The sequence below is a fragment of the Protopterus annectens genome, chromosome 9.part0 (genome assembly GCF_019279795.1).
Source record: "Protopterus annectens isolate FY-2018-M chromosome 9.part0, PAN1.0, whole genome shotgun sequence".
In the NCBI taxonomy this organism is placed as follows: domain Eukaryota; kingdom Metazoa; phylum Chordata; order Ceratodontiformes; family Protopteridae; genus Protopterus; species Protopterus annectens.
This window is the reverse complement of record NC_056743.1, coordinates 113,751,875-113,773,297: the sequence shown is the minus strand read 5'-3', so window position 1 is coordinate 113,773,297 and position 21,423 is coordinate 113,751,875. Positions and strand designations below refer to the sequence as shown.

At 38.5% G+C, this 21,423-nt stretch overlaps 1 protein-coding gene across 1 annotated transcript in view; it reads left to right on the top strand.

Annotated features, from left to right (window-relative positions):
• LOC122811072 (diacylglycerol kinase zeta-like) overlaps window positions 1-21,423 on the top strand; it is a 3,109,428-nt gene that overhangs the window by 2,144,403 nt on the left and 943,602 nt on the right. The window contains exon 23 of the mRNA XM_044082630.1: window positions 19,775-19,854. Within this exon, the coding sequence (XP_043938565.1) occupies window positions 19,775-19,854 (80 nt within the window). The remainder of the gene's footprint in view (window positions 1-19,774; window positions 19,855-21,423) is intronic.

The window sequence follows — 21,423 nt, the reverse complement described above, 5'->3', positions numbered from 1 at the left end:
CCATTAGGGATAACACCACTGTGTATTTTTTAGAGAGAGAGATTGTGATAAAATCTTTGAAGTAGAACCATTCCCTCTGGGTAAAAATACAGTGATGAGATTTAGAAAACTGCAGGTATGGATAAGTAACAAAAACAGTACTTGTCAGAATGTTGTGACGTCCAAAATCAAGAGACAGATAGATAAGTACAAAGACAAATACAGTGTCTAGTTATGTAGATGGTAAGCTGATGTAATGCATGTAAAAAGTAACATCTAGCATATGCCTGGTATTTTTTTCTGTTAAGATAAAGTTGTTCTGAAATTTGCTGGACAACCAAAATGCTGTTGTGTGTGTTGATCAAAATGATTCATCTGTGTTTGTGAAAACAGCAGCTGCATTAAAAGATTTCAGGATGACTCTTCATGCCTTCAGGAATGTCTTCATAAAAGTTAACATGCCTTTTTGAATGTTGTTGTCTCAGTGAAGCATATACAAAAACGTCTCTTAATTGGACATAGAAGTTAGTCTCACATTTAATCCAGATAAACTGATTGCTTGCGAGGTACACCTTAAGGGTCATTACTGCTGCTGGATTTGCACATCTATACAGCCACAGGCAGATGTCAGCCTTTGACCAAATCTTTTCAACAGCTGTACAGCCCCAGGTATTTACTATTGCAGCCTGGAGCCATGACTCTTGGAGGATAGCTTGTCTATAAAGGATGATATCCTGCATGCTTCTCTCTGGGTTTTTTTTTTTTTTTTGCTGGCTGAACTAAATCTCTGATTAGCTTTACGTAACTGTGTTTGTGTGCCCTGCTTCAGACACTTAAATACAGATTTCCTATTTTAAAGGATGGTTTACATGGCTTAAGAAAGTCTGTTGTGGCCATCAAATTCCTCCAGTGTCTTTTTTGTTTGGGTAAAGAGTACAGTATAAAAAGCTGTGTTAACAGTGCTGTTTTTTTAAAGACACTAGATAAAATAGATAAGAATTCTATAAGATTTACTGAACACAGAAATTTGCAAGCATTTTCTCTGCTACTACTTCAGTCTGCCTTGCCATCAAGTTACTGTTTCCTAACAATCAGAAAATGTCTACTTCTGGGTATAAAGGAAAGTACATGAGGTTTCCTACAAATGTAAAGTAAAGAAATTAAAAAAAATTAACTTCTAATGGGAAGGCCACAAGCATTCCACTTATTTTTCGTAGTAGTACTACACCCTTAGTGGAATTTGGATTTAAAGATCACATACAAAGGACTTTAAGTGGATAACATGAAACATTACCTGTAAGTCAGGTTACAGCTTCATTCCTTCACTTGTATAACACAAAGGAAGCCTTTTTAGTATCATCTTGGAAATATAAAGGTTTAGAAATCCTACTGAACATGGAAATCTTAGATCAGTGCCTGCCATCACATTTTCTTAGCCAGGGTGTTCTCATCATCTTGATGGAAGTACTTATGGAGACTCGCAGAAACTAGCAATCATTTCTGTTAATGGTCGGAAGCCACAGTGTTTTTTTTTAAATAACTGTTGAAAAAAAAAACACCAGTACTGGCTAGTAAGCAACTGTAAAGCAGTTAAAATTTTTTACCAAACTGTTAATTTAGAGGTAATTAACTAACTGTTTTACAGTTGGTTACCACTTTACCATATGTCTTGCCTGGACATAATTGAACCAAGACATTGGCAAAAGTTAATTGCAGACGTATTGGTTTGGTAGGAGATTTAAATTTTTTCAGAAGATTATAAAAAAAAAAAAACATAAAAAGTGATCACATTGATGATGATGTGACCTAACTTAAAAGTAATGTACATGTTGTATTCATTGCTGCAGAACAGGTTGTTTCCTGTTGCTACTTAGGGCAGTGTGCATGTATACTGGGTCTGGTAATCCTTACAAAGTAAGTTTGACTAACTTTGGTAGTTTTGACATTTTGTATGTATTTGTTTCGTAATGTTTATGACTAGAGTGTTGTTTCATGGCTGAGCTTCATACCCAGTAGTATAACGTTTTCTGCTTTTCACATTGTTACACACAGTTACATTTCATATTTTTAGACAGCATGTATACCTATTATTTAGTAGTGTATTCATTCTCACCTGCCACAAGAAAAGTTTTTATTGCAATTTTTATGTAAGATTTGCCCTTAGTGGTAGAAAAGAAAAAAGAGAGAGAGAGAAAGACCTCCAGCTTAGGAAACACTGGAGCTTAATACAAATATGTTAAGGAAAAAAAAGAACAAATGTAAGCTTTCAGTAAAAGAACAAAAAAAAAAATCAGAATTGCTGTAGTGACGAATCTTTATAACTCAGGTGTCCCTATAACAGCCATTGCTTTAGATTGCAAAAACATGAACTAGGGATATCTGGTGTAAGAAAAGATCTTGCCTGAAGGTTGATGTCTATTTGTGGCTTATTCCAGTATATATAATGTATGAATCTCACTACAAAGATCCTGTTGTTTGTAAATCTGCAGTTATAGTGAGGTCTGTCACAACCATGCTTTCCATTTTCTGCAAAGTAGTCTTAGCCAGCAGGTCTTTGCCTTCTTTTAAACATTTTGCTAGCAGACAATGCTTTCCTGCAGTAATGTTGAATTGCTTCCTGCTGCTTTCATTCTTCTGAGTTTCCCCACATAGTTGAAAATCAGGCTTAATTTTCTTGAGGCTTTTTACTTTACTGTTTTATGCAGTTTTTAAGTGGTAAGGGCCTTTATCCCAATTATATTTATTGCTTTGTCTAGATTTCTTGCTGTAAGAAGTTGAGAGTGGTAAGCCTATTGCATTTGTCATTCTGTAATGACAAAAGGATGATGTGTCTAGCATTTGGACTTTTCATATAAGAATGCAACAAAAATATAAGTAACTGTTTAAATTACTTTTTTCTGTGTTGTTGCTATAGAATGATAGCCATTTTAACCATTTATTTACTGCAATGATGTTGACCATTAATCTTCATCTTGTATCATCTGTGAAGAATTAAATGAAATTAAGGTGTCTGTCTTGGTGCTATAAGGTCCTGATGGAATATGTGGACAAATCTTCAAAAATAAAAAGCTTCAGAAATCCATTTTCTGCATCAGAGCAAGGAAAATGAAAGGAAACAAAAATAACCTTTCTTGACAATGTGTACCAGAAATAGTTGAAGTAGCTCTACTTTCCTTGGATAAAAAGAATTAATCATGTATACCTATACCCCATTGAACTCTCTAATAACCATATTATTTGTATTCTTTCATATAACAATTTCAGTAAGTACTATAACATATAAATGTGTAAATAACAATCACTGACTATATTCAGCAATCTGGAATTCAGGTCTACAAACAAGTACTGTTTTTTAGACCTTAAATAGGTGTCTGAACTTATTAATTAAAAGTTACTTATTGAAAGACTAATTTACTGAGATGTCTCTGAAGGGTCTGTTTTATAGTTCACTATCTTTACAGTAGAATACTAGAGCAGATTTTCTCCAGAACAGTGACTGTTTTGTCAGGGTTAGCTTAGAAATCAGTCCTGGGTTTGATACTGATTACTGTAAGTGAGAAGCCTGATCCTCCGTTCTGATTCGCTATGTCATCTGATCCCAGATTTAGGGTTCAGGAGTCTAGAGAATATATTCCTCGTTCAAGTCCCAAGCCTGCGCAAACATGCAGGCCTGCTTTAAGATTGTCAGTCTGTTCTTCTTGTACTTCAGCTTACATATGAGGCCATGGACATTAAGCAGATGTTTGAAGTGGTGGCCTGCAAAGCCCGAGTTCCCAATTCTTCATCAAGTTAAGAAATCAAGCTTCTCAGAAATGCACAGTGATTGTTTTGCAGGTGGCAAGACCGCCCGTTCACCCTCTTGTATATTTTTTCCATAGTCTTTATTTTATACAATAAGACACACTTTTTCAATAAAGGTCAACAATAACAGTAACCTGCAAGATAATTAATAACAAAATAAATCACAAATAACTATATTACATATATTTACAGAAGTGTAATTTACCTTAAAAATTAGAAAAAGCAAAAAATATCTGTAAGACTTAGTAAACATACGAAAGGAGGACTATAGGTAAGAGACAGGAGAGGGATCAGTAAATCTAGAGAAAGTCTTATTACTGTACCTTTGAAATAAGTAGTTAGTTGTTTGAGAGTTAATTAGAAGGTAGGGAGGTTGAAGGATACTTGGGAAGAAATAAGTTAGGAATACTAAAGGTTAAATAATTATTGCAATATATGAGCAGTATTCAACGAATTTAGAGTGTACTTTATGGTTAAACACCACAAGTTTATGAGCTGTCAGATGCGTGATTGCCATTTGTTTACCCCCATGTAACAGATGATCTGTCTACCCAATTTAATGTGATATATAGTTTAACTAGTATAAAAAACGTAGTCAAAGTGCGGGATTGTACTGTAGTCAGACTAGGGGGAGGAATGTGAACCATGATCAATTCCCATGAAAGGATTGATTTTTCATACCCCATCTTTTTTAGTTGTACTATTAGAGAATTCCAAAGTTCATAAACACACTTGCAGCTCCAGAATATATGGAGATCGGCTCTTTGAGAATCACACTAAGGACAAAAGGGTGAAATTGAGGGGTTAAATTTATGTAAAACTGTAGGTTTTAAGGTATGCATTATTTAGAATCATGAGTATATATTTTTGTTCTCTGGTTTGTAGCCAAGTGAGAAAAGGGAAGATGGAAGAAAAAGAGATGATATGTAACGGGAGAAGGAGCTGCTGTAGCCTGACAAGTTGGTGCTCCTCCGGTCATATTTTATGGCATTAAGGGAGGCATTTTGGCATCTTGTGGGAACTTCCATTGAATACACTACTGGGGAGTTTGCTCTGAGACCAATGTAAAGCCTTCTGCAGGCATATCCTCATCTAATGTTGTGCATGGCAAGAAAACTTTCCTCCACAATTTCCTGGTCTCCCAATCTCCGTTACCAGTCCATTACATACTTAACTCACCACAGTCTCAAACCATGGGTAATGGCATTTATGGTGTTTTTTACTGTCTGTGATTTTGAAGCTTTAAAGGCTCATTATACTACAGTCTATGAGTGAACATTGATAAACCCACTACCATTTTGAATTGTGTCTGGATGTATCTGCCTTCAGATTTGTCGTAAGGCTTATGAGAAGCAGCTGAGGTTCATTTTATGTCTCTCTGCCCTCCTACCTTGAGTGCCCAGTAGAGCTTCTTAGGAATAAAACTGAAGATCCTTTGTTCATCTCACCTTGGATCCAGTTACCACAGATGCTACTGAAGTTGCCTAGTGATGACTGTGCTGTGTCTGCCCTGCTGAATGTCAGTGCTCTTTACAAGTTACAGCCTGAGTGGGCATGCTCATTTGGTTGTTTACTGAATTAGCGTAGCCTGAGTGGGCTTGTTAACTCAATAAACAACCAAGTGCTTCTCCTCTGTGATCTCTTTGGCCCAGCATAGGTCTTGGAGACCATAATGTTTTGTTTTTATGTCACAAAGGAAGCCCATGGCTTTAGACAGCTTTGTCAAGATAATTTACTTCTGTGCCCTTTTATGGCTAAAGACCTTCAATCTTCAATTTACCAGTTCCAGTACCAGGCAGAATTTGTGAGGAAGATTCTGAATAAGTTAGATTCACTGCTTATTGGCTAAATAATGGTGTCTGAGGCATTTTGTTTGCTGTTTCAGCTATAGACTGTTGTGTGTAATGTGTCCTACTGCAATTTTGACTTTACTGATACATTGGCTGAGGCCACTGCTCAGTCGTGCACTTGCACAAGATACAATATGGCACTGATGAGATTGCCCACCCACAGAAAAGATGCTAATGGCAGAAGTGTTCTTTGGCCAGCCTGCCAAGATTATTCTTGGTGAGGTCCAAGGCTGTCAATCATTAGTTGTCTTGAGCCCACACTGCTAATGAAATCACCCAGAATCCCATCTTTCCTTATTGCCCTGTCTACAGTCTGGGACTGTTCTTGTTAGCAGGATATGCTGGCTGTCTTGGTTCACATTGGCCAGGAGAACCATCACAGAGGACCAATAAAATCTATACAAGGTTTTAGATTCCATTGCTGTCAGTACTTTCTTTTCTTTTATTACTAGAGCAAACATCATTGTTGTACTAGAGCAGCAAATGTTGGAGTATAAGTTCCTCCTGTTCTCTGTGCCAGAAGTCATTCAACTGTAAGGATGAGCTGCAGTTGTGGGCAGTGTTGTCAAACCTGTCAGTGGTGGTAATTACCTCATGCATTATTTCAGTCACTTCTGATTGGAATCCTGCAAAGAGGAAAATGCAAATGTTAGTGGTCCAGTAGCTGTTTAGGATGTGGACCATGTAAATTATACTGTATTGAAGCAGAGCTAGTAAAATGTTGCCAAAGTTCTTCTGATATATACATTGTCTTTACCATGGAAAATAACATTTGTGTATACCTCTTTCATTTCTTCTAATCCAGAGGGTGGTACTGAAGGGCAGGTCCAGCAGTCCATTATGTGTCATGTAGCCCCATACTGGCTCAAGCAGGTTTAGGCTCCCCGAACTAATATGTCTCCTGGGCAACAAACTGACAATGTTAAGGTCTTTGGAACCTGTTGAATCTGGTGTAAAGCACCTTCATCCTATCATCGTTGTAGCACATTTGGTCCCTGAGCAGATGGTGTTTGCTTAGTGTATTTTTTTTTCAAAAAAAATTACAAGTCAGCTATAAATCTCCCATGAAATCCACCCAATATGTTTTAGTAGTTGTAATCTTGATTTATAAATTTTAGAATTACAAATCCTATGGGTAAATTTTTTTCCTAGTTTTTTCAAAATTAATTGGTGTCTTTCAAACTACTTTTAGGAATATCTGTGTACAAAATGTACTGTTTATTGTGGGATTAACCTTCCAGTTTATTTTCTACGGATGAAGAACTAATAGTATAGAAGCTGTGTACCTTTAATATGAGAGATGACAGATATGATGAGTACATACTGCCATACTATGTAATTAAACACTTGCTGGTTTCCGTTTGCCAAGAGTAGGGCTAGTAAAGTGATCAACAAGTTGAACCTGTGAGCATGATTGTCGTGCAACATCACAAATATAGGATGATAGAGAAACCTCATTTGGATCCTGTGGAAACTCACTTTAACAGAGGCATAGCTTTTTAACCACATTTTAGGGGAGTTTTAAGCAGTGTCTGTATTGCTGTGATATTTTCCTAACCACTCATTTTTATAGAGCATTTCACTTTGGGGCTAGAGCGGAGTTTGAAAAAACAGTTATTCGAGAGCTTCTTTCTTGATTCTCCCACTGTTCAATCATGTGACTGAGGAATCTTGCAGAAGAAGGTAATGGCCTATTGTCTGAGAGTGTCTTTGACAAGATAATTAATTATGTAGGTTTCTACTTAACTCCCTGTCTTTGAAAACATCTTAACAACTAGGTCTACCCTGCCAACACCAGCATCACCACCAGAAATTTGCTGGCAGCACTGGGAAATTCAGAGACTGATATAAACTGTTTGAAAGTTATCAAGAGAGCATCACTGCTGTAGAATATTCAAAACAAGGGGAGTACTTGCTGACTACTGAGGTGCTGCCAGAGATCTAGAAATCATACATGTCCTGTATATCAGAAAGGTGTTCACCACTGCAGTCTTCACAGTAGTTTACTTTAGGGTGTTAACAGCAATCCCAGAACAAAATCACTGTTCTATTTAACTTGTGCTGTTATCGTTTATATGATCTTACTCTAATTTATGCAAGGGAGGAACATTATAAAGTAGACGTCGGAACCATAGCCACTTCAGTTCTTTTCTGCAGTATCATAGCATCAGAGCTTCTGCATATTCACTGGCTTCAACTGTAGCTTTTCCAAGTAGTTATTTAATTTTTAAACATAAAAAGTTTCTTTTGATTTTGATTATTTTCATTTGTGTTCAGTTTTTTTTTCTGCTTATCACTGTGGTCAAACAATTGTGTCTCAGGATGAACATATGAACATTTCTTCTGCTTGTATCACTTTGGACCCGATTGCTAACTGTTAGACTGCCTGTCCTGCCTGAAGATCCACCAGACCACACTAGATTTTCAGAATCAAGATGCTTTCTGAACACTGGGAAACAGAGAATGAGATTTAGAGAAGGTTTCTACTTCATCTTCAAAACTGCTCACATTTTCATTCATCTCCTTTGGAAGAGATATCAGAAGTAGGATAAGAAGTTAAATACAAGAGAGGAGTAGCTTATGTTCAGTGGCTTATTTGCCTTCTTGCAGATGTCTGCTGACAAAGATGATGGTCAATTCCTTGTCAGTAGGCCTTTCAGTGGAGAACCCACTTTATGGCTGAGGTCAAGAGGTCACTTCTTTTTAAAACCTCTGTAAAACCAAGAAGTTTGTGTTACTTTGGGTCAAACACATTCATGGGAAATAGACATACATACATACATGTATACAAATATTTCAAGCACAGGCATTAATGTCCTTCTAGCCTGCCAATATACCAGAACAGTTGTTCCCTTAAGTGTCCAGGCTCTTCTTAAAAATATTTAAACTAGTATTTGCTTTACTGTAATTTCATAATCGATTCCATGAATCAGCTGCTCTCTCAGAGAACCAATTGGCATACTTCTCATTCCTACAGAATCCTCTGCATGAGTTATGTGATACAGAATCCTCTACATGAGTTATGTGATACAGAATCCTCTACATGAGTTATGTGATACAGAATCCTCTACATGAGTTATGTGATACAGAATCCTCTACATGAGTTATGTGATACAGAATGCTCTACATGAGTTATGTGATACAGAATCCTCTACATGAGTTATGTGATACAGAATCCTCTACATGAGTTATGTGATACAGAATCCTCTGCATGAGTTATGTGATACAGAATCCTCTACATGAGTTATGTGATACAGAATCCTCTACATGAGTTATGTGATACAGAATCCTCTACATGAGTTATGTGATACAGAATCCTCTACATGAGTTATGTGATACAGAATCCTCTACATGAGTTATGTGATACAGAATCCTCTACATGAGTTATGTGATACAGAATGCTCTACATGAGTTATGTGATACAGAATGCTCTACATGAGTTATGTGATACAGAATTCTCTACATGAGTTATGTGATACAGAATCCTCTACATGAGTTATGTGATACAGAATCCTCTACATGAGTTATGTGATACAGAATCCTCTACATGAGTTATGTGATACAGAATCCTCTACATGAGTTATGTGATACAGAATCCTCTACATGAGTTATGTGATACAGAATCCTCTACATGAGTTATGTGATACAGAATCCTCTACATGAGTTATGTGATACAGAATCCTCTACATGAGTTATGTGATACAGAATCCTCTACATGAGTTATGTGATGATTCTCTACTAGTCTTTGATAATTCCAAGTATTCCCTGAGATAGCTGTCCCTAAACGCCCTATGCAACCTATGACGTCCCAACTATGGGCCAGTAATCAGGGAGCCTGAATCCTCACCACTGACACTGGAGAGGGACATTCACTTGGAATACAAGTGGATACACTCAATATGTCATAGGTAGGTACTAGGCTGTTTGCTCGAGGGCATTTTTAAGCCTAGCCAGAGTGTGTTGGCTTTCGCCACCCCATTGAGTAATTAACTGTGCCTCTGTCAAGCAGAGCCAATGAAGTGATCCCAGTGGTGTATTTTTTGTTACCCATCCACTAGTCAAGGTTTCTCTTGAAGAGTGTTAGTGAGGGGCTCTGCCTAATGTAGTTTGGAATTTTGTTCCAAAGCATGGGGAGTCTCAGCGACAGGAAACTATCCCTCCAGCATGTTCTATTTATTGTTTTGGCGAGGTTTAGCTCACTAGAGTGCATGGCTCACAGTGACTTGGATTTCTTTAGGTGGAGCATGTCCATCAATTCTGAGTTGGACATGGCTTTGTAAGTCAGGCAGAGATCACTTCTGAGTAACCGATATGCCAGTGAGTACAGCCGGAGTTTTTTTCACTTGGGCTGCATAGGACATATGTTTGAGGCCAGTGATCCTCTTGGTGAGGTACTTTTGTGGTCTCTCCAGCTGTTGGAAGTGTCTTGTGAGGTACATCCCAAATGGGGCATTGTACTCTATGATAGATCTGATGAGTGACGAGTAGGGGGGCACTATAACCTCTTTATTTATATATGCGAACCCTTTAGTAATTAGATGGGCCACATAGAAGGATTTCCTAACTACTTTGACAATATGATTGTCAAAGGAGAGATTACTGTCTACCTGGGTCCCCAGATCTCTTATTACCTATTCTGTGTTAAGGGAGCTGCCACCTTTGTGGTAATTCATGGGTGTTTTGTTTTTGCCAAATGGGATGACTATGCATTTTTTGGCATTTAGCTTGAGGCCATTACTTTGACACCAGGTGTCCGTCTCAGTAAGGCCCTTTTGGAGGATGTCCATGTCAGCCAGAGAGTCAGTTATGGCTCCCAGTTTGCAGTCATTGGCGAACTTGGCTAGCCATAGTCATCCTGTTTGCCTGTACTTCTGAGAAGTATATACCGAACAGTAAGAGTCCCAGGACCGAGCCTTGTGGGACACCACTTGTGACTGATTTAGAGTCGGACTTGGAGCCCGCTATTGTTACCGTGTGAGTTCTGTCTGTAAGCCAGTTGGCAACCCATCTCGTGACGTAGGGGTTTATGTTCAGGCTGGTGAGTTTTTCTGTAATACCCAAGTGGGAAATGGTGTTGAAAGCCTTGGCGAGGTCAAGGTAGGCTGTGTGAACAACCTTTCCCTCGTCTATGGCCTTGGTGACTGTCTTGAAGAAGTCAACCAGGTTTAGTAGGCATGATCTGCCTAGCCAAACTGGATCGGGTCAAGTGTTTGGAGGTTCCCAGTGTCTTTGTTAATAAGTTCCATGATGATGGGCTCCATAGCCTTGCAGACTAGGCTAGTCAGTCTTATGGGGCGATAGTTACCAAGGTCAGTTGTGGCCCTTCCTTTGTGGAGTGGAATAACCGTTGCTGTGTGCCATTCTATGGGCACGTAGCCTGTGGAGAGGCTGAGGTTGAGCAGCGTGTTTAGGTGGGGGGGTTAGTTTGTTCTGTAATTCATGCAAGATGCAGCCTGGGACACCATGTGGCCCCATTGCTGCTGTGTTTTTGGCTTTTGAAAGGGCTATTTTCACCTGTGCGTCTGTGATTTCCCGGACACTACACTTTTCCGGTATTGTTGTGGGCCCTTTTGAGTGTGAGAAGGGGGTGAAGTTTGCACTGAATCTATCTGCCAGGATGTTGGCAATATCAGTAGGTTCAGTATATTTTGTGCTATTTTGCACTAGTTCAGTGCATATCTGTGAGTTGCCACTTAGATTCTTAACATAACTAAAGAAGGCTTTGTGATTATCTTTTGAATCCTTGGTTATTCTTCTTTCAAAGTTAGCCTTGGATGATTTTATGAGGGACCTTAGTTTCTTACTGATACTGATCAGGGATGTCTTTCCTTCTTGGGAATTGCTTTTTTTCTGAACTAGTTTCCTCCTCCTGTTGTATAGCCTGTTTATGGCAGGGGTCCACCAGACTGGTTTCCTTCTCTTAGAGGAGTGAGTCTTGGTTTTGCTAGGGATGGCATGATCCATGCATCCTTGTAGGTGCTCATAGAGTGCATTTGTAAAGGTTTCTGCATCTTGGGCAGCGTTATCCTTTAGTGTGGTGGCTGTGAAACTTGCCGCCTTTGTCTTAAGTAAGGTGAAGTTTGCTTTAGAAAAGTTTCTTACTACAGTTTCCTTAGTTGGGGGTGGTGGTGGGGTGTGGACATCCAGAGTGATTCGTTTATGGTCTGATCTATCCAGTGACGGGTTGACCTCCGTTGTGGAACTCCTGTTGCCCTTGTTTGTGATGACCAGGTCCAATATGTTTTCACCTCTGGTAGGAGAGTTTACCAGCTGATCCAGGGCGTTTGAGTTGATGAATTCCAGGAAGCGCTGGGCCTGGGAGTTTGTACTCAAGTAGTTTTCCCAGTTAATGGTAGGATAATTGAAATTGCCCAATATCAGGGTGTTTGGTAGGACCTTCATGTTGTCCAGTGTCTCCAGAAAGGTGGAGTGGTGATCCTGGGTCATGGAAGGTGATCTGTAGCAGGCCACAATTTGCATTGCAGATTTGCCTGATGTTAGTTGCACATGGATGATCTCAGAGGTATCATGCTGTGCCACTAACCTGGAGGTGTAGGTATCCTTGATGAATATGGATACACCCCCTCCTTTTGTGTTTCGGTCCATGGTTTGTGGCCGAAACGTGTGCTAGGAGTTGTAGCCCGGTAGTGCTGGGGTGCTCTCTGCTCCCTTGAACCAGGTTTCAGTTACTGCACAGATGTCGAAGTTCTCTATACTGAGGAGTGCTTCGAGCGTGTACATTTTGAGATTTAAACTCCTGGAAATGAGTAGCATAACCCTCAGTTTTTTGTTAATTGTGCTGTTTATGGAGGTGGGTTTGACTTTTGAGCCTTGCCTAAAAAAGGCACTATGGGGGCAGCAAGAGTCTTGGCTAGTATTCGAATGCCTAGGGGTGACAGGTGCAAGCCATCTCTTGTAAAGCAACGCTGCTTGTTGAGCATGTCGTCCCAGGCTGACAGACATTGGATCCCCTTTGAATGACAGCAGAAGTTTAGCTAATTGTTGAAATTGATAATTTTTTCTTTATACTGAGGTATCATTCTTGGTGAGGGCAGGATGCTACTCAGGGTCAGGGTCATACCTACCTGGGCTACATGATCAGAGAGCTGTTCCATGCCTCTTTTCATATAGTCCAGGGAGGTACATCTCAGGTCATTCACACCAACATAAACAATGACAAGAGTCATATTTGTACTAGTTCTGTAGTGACCTGAGTGCTTGTGTTATGTGGCGGATTCTGGCTTCCGACAGGCAGCTAACAGTAACCTTCTGCTTGTCCAGCCTAGTGAGTGGGACGTCAGTGTGCCTGACTATAGAGTCACCTTTTACTAGTGTGTTAGGTATGTTATTTCGCCTTAAGGGCTGTGATTGTGCGGCACACTGATTTTGTGTTTTATGTGTTGTCTGGTTTGTGCGGCACACTGATTTTGTGTTTTATGTATTGTCTGGTTTGTGACGGGAGGTGCAGGTTGTTTGGGTGTCTGCTTTGGAGGTCTCTGATGCTTTTGTAGGTTTTTATTTAGAGCCTCCAAGTATGATTTTGTGTATTTATGTGTATTTTTTGCCAGTGCTGGTTTAGTAGGTCTCTGTGTGACTGGAGGTGTGGTATAAGTGTTAACCTTCTCCTCTTGACTGTCTTTTCCAGTCTTGGGTGTTGACAGCTTAGCCTTCAGTTTGGCTGTATAATTGCATCTCTCGCATATGTTAGTGTTTTGTGGTAGGAGGAGAGGGTTGTCTGTGTGTATGAGGCAGTTGTAACATTGCCTAAGGATATCCAGATTCACCAGCTGGACTGGAGAGTACACCTGAAATTGCCCTTTGGTCATGTCTGAATAGTAAGGTGAGCTGCTTAGTCGCTTGGTTGGTGAGGGGTGAATAAAGAGCCTTGCCCTGCTGGGCAATCAAATGTCAGGGTCTATTAGTGCTTGCTATTAGGTCTGAGCAAGTGCTTGGCTGTAGGATGCTTTTTGGGTGCTTAGGTTGAGAGTTAGACTAGTTTCAAAGGAAAAGCTGAAGAGGAGACTTAGTGGAGCCGGGAATAATTTAACCCTAGCTTACCGGCACTTCCTGGTGCACAAAACCGTGCAAACGCGTTTTTTATAGCAGGGAAATGAAAGAGATAGAAATTAGCCCAAAATAGCCAATAAACTACTAACTTCTGGGCTGGAACCACTCCTCCAGGGGCAGATAGGCTGCTCAAATCTCCCCTCTCTCACAGGTGAACAGAGAAACTTCCTTCTATCCAAGTAAGGTATGGGAAACTCAGAAACTTATAACACAGCCCTAAATTCAGCACTAGCCTGAAAACTGGACTATACTAGCTTAGAAAGGCGGGAAACAAGGATTTTTTTGTCTTTTTGAAAAGATAAGGCAAAAACAGTAAAAAATACAATTAAAACAGCTTTAAATGACTACAAACGATCAGAAAAGGCTATCGCACTTTAGTGTGTAGCCTACAACAGTTAAATTATTTAAACAAAAAACGACTTTTTAAAAGTGCAGGCAGTCAAATAAGTACAATATGTGAAAAAAAACAAGCTTCTGAATCACAATCAATGCTGGAAAATCAGCGGTTAGGCAGAAAACAGTTAAGTACAGCAAGAAAGTACCTGTCTGCATCAAGCACAATTTCCCTTAAGAGCAAACAGGGAATGCAGCCAGCCCGGAGTCTGAATTTTTTTTTATATCTGTCTCCCTCCAGGGCCCCAGTAAGGCTCCCCACTAGCACAGCTGTAGGGTTAAGTCCTCATCTGAGTGTCCAAGCCAAGTCCTCCAGCACCCTCTCTATGAAACCAGTGCTTTGTGTCTCTGCTCCAAGTAGCTGACATACAAACACTGTGAGATTTGATTTTCACACACACACACACACACACACACACACACACACACACACACACACACACACTCTCTCTCTCTCTCTCTCTCGCCTGGAAAAGGCTGACATAGATTTACCCGCTGCTCCCTTCTGCCCAGACTATAAGGTAGTTATCACTGCCACCAGACACTACAAAGCCAGCTACCTAAGCCTCTTGCAAGGGTGCCTAATTATAATGAATGAAATAATTATTACTACAGGTGGTAACGTTGACCAAACAGCCATGCTTCAGGAGTGGCCACAGTGTCACCAGTAGATATAAGTACTCTCAAAGGTTAAAATATTCTCTAAAGGACCAGCCACAATGAAAGCTTTAAATATATTTAATAATAAATAATACAAGAACATGAAAATATGAAATATCTGTTTACAGTAAACACCAGAGTTTCAAATACAGGAAATATTAAAAATAACACCGCTGGAAAGATCACACAATTACAGAAAAACAGTACTTAACTATTCTCACTATATTTTCCTGACTGATCTAGAGAATTACTGTTTCTATTTAACTTAATAGAGTAAGGCAAGATGAAGTAGGTGAGGGATCCTTCTATGTCAGGTTCAAAGAAACAAACTGCCCTGAGATGACTTGCAGAGATTGCTTCTCTGGTTTCATTCAAAACTATGAGATAACATCTTTATGGCTGGAGCTGAACTTAACCTCTTCTTTCCAGTATCTTATGTTAATAAATAAATTATATATATATATATATATATATATATATATATATATATATATATATATATACATATACATATACATATAACTGTACAAATCCATTTTCAACACAAGCATCTGTACAAATCAGTTTGATATTCAAATAACATATAATTATTTACTAAACTCCAGCTAGCTGTGCTGCTATATATTATACATCCACCGCCCTACTTCTCCTGACAATAGCTGGCAGTACCTCACATTGTCACACACCCAAATAGGGTCTCCTGTTAAATGTGTATATGAGAGACTGTACAAGTTCAGATATTTTAGTCTTTTATAATAACTTAAATTTTCATATCCATGGATGCCCTTGGTACATTTGCACTGTACGTTTTCCAGTTTATTCATGCTTATTTACTTATAAGGTTTCCATGTTATTCTATAATTAAGTTTGGGTCTAATGTAACTAACAAACAGTGACTTTATCATTTCAGATTTCATAGACTTTATAAATATTTTTATACAACCTGTAGTTCTATAACTATCATTAATCAATTGCTTAATATGATTAAGAAAAACTCAAAGGAGGATCTGCCTGTTTACCCAGTTCCTTAGTAATTGAAACTGTGGATTCATCTATGTGCCATATTAAATACTCATCTTTCAGTTTGTTTCCCAAATCTCACTTGCTTAATTTCTAATGTACTTATAAGCATATTATTCTCCTGTGCCCAAATTTTCAATTTAGTCAAGTTCTTTTGCAGACATACCCTATCTGTGACAGGTGTAATCAGTTTACTCAATTTTAGGTCATCTGCATACAGATTGTAGAACATTTCAGATGAAAAAGATAGATCTGAAAGATACAATCAAAATATATATCGGCCTCGGACAGAGCCCTGTGGGATGCCCTGACTGTAGCCAATAATTTCACCTTTCCAGTTGCTGTATGATACTTGACATGTTCTATTTGTAAGTCTTGCAACTATCCATCATATCAAGAGTACATAGATATCTTGTTCTAATTTATTGATTAGTGTTTTATGTGTGACATTGTCAAATGCTGAAGTTAAATCTATACATACTACAGCACAAATTTTCATTCATAGCTGTTATTATGTTATAAAACATGTTACAGGCAGTAATGGATCTATTTTCAACACATGCATGCTGATATATGGTTTCAGGTCCCAGTCTTTCCAGTTCTAACAGTCACTTACCCAACATTACCTTCTCCATTATTTTTTCCACAACATTAAAGTAGACTTAAGGGTCTTTATGACCCTGGGTTTGTCCTACTCCCCTTTCCCTTAAAGACAGGTTTAATAAGTGCATGTCTCCAATCTCGAGGTATCTTCCATATATATATATATATATATATATATATATATATATATATATATATAGTATGACCTAGTAAATACTAGATATGATGGTACTATAAATTCTTTCTAAATTGTTCTTGGGTCATTATTACTAATTGTGTCTCACAGTGTACTTTGTATCCAGTTTTCATAGTTCCTTTTTCAGTTTAGTCTAATTTGATTTCAGTATCTGAGGTTACCTTCTTGTCATCAGGGCAACTTATTACCCCTTTTGAGTAGCAAAACTGCTTTTGCATAAGATTTTGTAAATATATCTGTAAACTGTTGTGCCTTAGAATCTACAAACAACTTATCAATTTGTATGTCTTTACTGCTTATACTTCTTAAGTATCTATAAAATGGTTTCCTGTTATGCTTGATATCTTTATATAAATTCTCTTCAAATTTTTGTTGATCACGTCTCACACTGTGCTTAATTTGTTTGTCCAGCTTGTTTATTTCAGTTTTTCTTATATTTTTTTGTTTTTCGTTTTAATCAAGTATCTTGTTCTTATGGAAATGCATCCTTCTGATGTATTGTGCCTAGATCCTGATGTTAAACATTGTTTGAGTTTTTTGCATTCAATAATTTCTGTTTCAAAATTTCCACATTCCTTTTACAGTTTTTCGACTGAATGCATAACTCCCAAATGGTTTCACATAGTGACTGTTTTGCTTTAATGTAATCTGTTATTAATCATCTGTGCATTGATTTAGATTTTAGTTTGGCAGAATTATCTATCAGCAAATTAACCTTATTAACCCCATAATCACTGCACAGCAATGGTGCCAAAACCTGACATGAAGTAACAGTAATTGCTTTAGGAACACAAATAATTACAATTCTTTATATGGCTTGTAGGTACCCTCAGTTTTAGGACTGTTTCCAGATACCATCTCAGGGTTTTCAACATCATCCCGCAAGAAATGTCAAACACTATACAAACCACAACCTCATGTCCAGTTAGAGAACTTAATTAGTCATCTAGACCATTTTGGTAGACTCATCAGTGTTTGGCATATTGTCTAGCTTTTAGAGCAGGGTCACTTGTTGGAATTTGAAATCTCAGCTGTGCTTGTCTATTTTCAGCATTTGGGTCTTGCAAAAAAAAAAAAAAAAAAAAAACGATGAGAAATCTACAACTTGTTTTGTATCTCAGGAACCTGAACATCAGCATCATGTACAAGAATGTCATGATAGCTATAATTTTATTTATTTACTTACTTTCTCTTTGTTGACCAGGTTATTCCAACTAGCCTAGTATCCTCTTTTCAGGGGTGATCTGAGGTGGTATTCATACTGAGGGCAGGAAATTTGGCCAGGAGTACTAGCCAGCTTCCCCTAGTCTTGTTTTGATAAGTGCTGTGGGATCCACCTGAGCTACCACCAACTCGGACTGATGGAACTTTAGTTTTATGTCTCGTCTGAAGCATGGCATACTTAGGAGTGCATTAGCCCCCCCCCCCTCCCCATGTGTTTGTTGAAATGCAGCTAGGAAGAAGAGAATTATGCATGTTAGGGAATACTTTCTCTTCCTGGATGCTGGATAGAATTCAACTTTGATATGTTGACTCTTTGGGAATACCCAGGGACTACCTGCATATGGAGCCAGTGATGTTAGTGGCAGCATTAAGTGCTTAGACCATAACTTCACTGAATGGACTACTTCCTAAACAGGAAAAGTATGAAAAGGCCATCTTGCCCAACTGAATAATGGTCACTGTCCCACTTTCAACATAACACTTTAGTCCTACTATAGGCAGGCTCCTCCAGGCTGGATATTAAGTTGTTTGTATTCTTCTTTTATTCTGAGGAGAGAAAGAATGTACATGGTAAAGGGAGACAAGATCATTAGAAAGCTGCTGTAGATATTGATGGGATCGTTCATAGTAATGAAAGAAAAGGCCAAGGTAGTCCAATAAATCAGAAATGGAGGAGACAAGTAATCTAAAATTTAAAAGAAAAAGAGGGTTGCCCTCAAGGTACAACTTCTGAAAGAAATAGATGAAAAGCTGGTTTATTTTATCTACTTATTTATTTCGTAATCAGGCAGATGGGCTGACCTAAAGATCTTTTTCAGCCATGACCCTGGCCAGAGGTACAAAAACAAGTCAAGTATACTGTCTTATCCAGAAGCATAGCTGGTTCATTTAGCCCTGGGCTGGTGTTTTGAACCAGTGGTGGTGGTGGGGCCTTGTCACAGCAGATAAAAAGCACTTCATTGTAATAAGCCACTGTTGCACACTGCTCACCCCCCCACCCCAGCAAAAATAAATAAATAAAAAGGCACCCCAACAAGGTGCCCAGGTGTATGACCCCCCCCCCCCTTTCAGCTCCACCCATTCTGGTCCTATTTCTGTGCCCTGCACTAACCATCCTTTAACATATTTTATTTAAAAAAAGACATTTCTTCCAAACTGTTTGCTACAGTTTATACCTGCTTGCATGGAGTTTATTTTTTTTTTCCTTTTAAACTGTAGCAAACTGTTTGCTACAATATAGCAAGCAGTTGCTACAGTTTGGATTGCACACAGAGTACTACAAAGCTCAGGTTTAACCCCTAATGCAATAGCAGCTTTTAAAAGTAAGTATTACATTAAAGAGCAATCAAGAGCAGTTGAATGTGTCCCCTACACTTGTGTCCAGGATTGTTGCCCCTCTCTCCCCACCCTAGATACGTTACTGGTCTTGCCAGTATATACTGACTGGACACCTAGAGATAAAGCAAAGGTAAAATCAGAGTGAAGGTAACACAAATTAACAAAATATGTTGAAAAGACATCATAAAGTTGTTTAAAAAATATGTTGAAAAGAACTGAATTTGGCAGAGAAACAAAATGACATTTTTGGCAATGTCTGGATTAGTATGGTATTTTATGTGGATTTAAGTGCAGTCACAGAAGTGTACTGAAGATATTATGATACATTTCCTTATTCATTTATAGCATCACTTGTACAAATTCCTTTTTAGTATCACATGTACAGCCTTTTTTCTTTTTTTCACTCATACCCTCTATTTCCTCCAAATAATCCATAAAAATGCATCTTGTTTTCCTCTAAAAGAAACTGAACTTGTTTTTTGAGTAAAACATTTAACAACATATTTGCTGTTTCATTATGTGTAGATCTTTCCCTTAGTGGAAGTGTGTGAATTTTTCATCTACCATGCCTGTTATGTAAGCCACTCAGAAACAGGTCAAGTAAGGAAACATTTAAGTATTTTCTTTTAATTTTCTCTTGCAGCTGTTCCTCTAGGTATCATTGTTGTCCCTGGTGATAGTGACCTTGAAATGTGTAGGACTCACATCGAGAGACTGCAAGAGGTAGGAAAATCTTTTAGACTTATTCTTAGTAATTGTATACATTTTGGTGCTTATCTAGACAAATAAAGCCAGCCTGTTAGCAAAGGAATGGATGTTTTAATTATGCATTGTACTTTTTGTGTTTTATTTTTACTGATGTGTGCTAAAGCATTCCTTGTTTGAACAGTGTTATTTTTATTTTTTTATAAAGTGTGATTTTGCCTTATATATTGGTATAACACTCTTTGTTTTTATCTTACCACACAAATCGTTTACATTACAAGTCCATTTTTTATGACTGACGTTGTTAGTACTTGTAGAATATGTAGCAACTTTGGTAAGCATGTGATATGAACCTGCCATAAAGCCAGTTCTAAAACTCGGGTTTATTTACAAAGCGTAACACAAAACAAAGGCTTTCTTCAGTGTGGAGAGAGCAGAAAACCATTCATCTGATGTTGTCAGTTTTCATTCTGGCTTCAACTGATGGGTTCAAATCTTTGCATTCGGATCTGACTTGGCCATTGTAAAAGCTTGTGGCAACCTTGAACTCTCGAGCCTCTCCATTACCCAGAATGCATTACCTCATTACCACAGATCTTGTTTGCCACTTCAGCGAAAAGACGTGTTCCGTTGTTCTTTCGAGCTTGGGTGATAAGTACATTTCAAAACTTACAAATTATTCATCTTCATTTGCCTTTAAACACCCTTAGATAAAAGTTTCCTGCTTAGGCGTTCTCCCTTATCTTTCAACAAATCTTTGATTTATTTCCTTATTACCTTACCATTCATGGTTTTACTAGATACTATTTTTAGTAACCCTCTTCCTCTCTTTTATGATTATCGTAGACTTTAGTACCATTGTTGGTACTTCTTCACATCCATCCTTTTCTTCTGCTTTCCTTCTGTTAAAAAAAAAAAAAATAGGACTTTCTCTATTTAATTTAGTGGCTGTGGCTGTGCTTGGCCTTTCATTTTTGCTGATGGCTGAGAAAGAAAAGAGCCTGGCTGGATTCAGAAAGTGTGGGAAGCGCACTCAGAAGATCCCAGTGGCTGACGCGCACTCCTTGTGTGTTTTTTGTTTAGGTCCTCTCCACCTCCGGGAGAATTGCACGATCTGTCATGCCTTCAATCCTAGGGCATTGATAGAACATAACAAGCTTATCATTATGGGTCTTTTGCCTTCTTCCTTTGACCAGGCTATATTTGGACCTTCCAAAGAGAAACCGAAAATGTTGACAATTACTCCTCCGAGCACCTCATCTGCATCCTCCATGCCCTTGGAAAAATCACTTGAGAACTACTTCGGATCCTATAGTTTCTTTGGATCAGTGAAAAAGTAGCAAAAATTATTGGATCCTTTTCTTTCTTAGGATCCAGTATCAAATTCAAGCCATTGGATTTTACGGTTTCTTCAGATCAGAAATCTCTAACAGCTAAAGATTTGTCAGATCTGAAGACCTCAGATCAGATGTCCTCTTTACCAGTTCTGCCTACAATGAGGTACTCTCCTTCAGTGGACACGGTCCCATCTAGAGTGCCTTCCTCATTTTTAGAAAGATCAAAGTCTCCATCTGCTCTATCCATTCA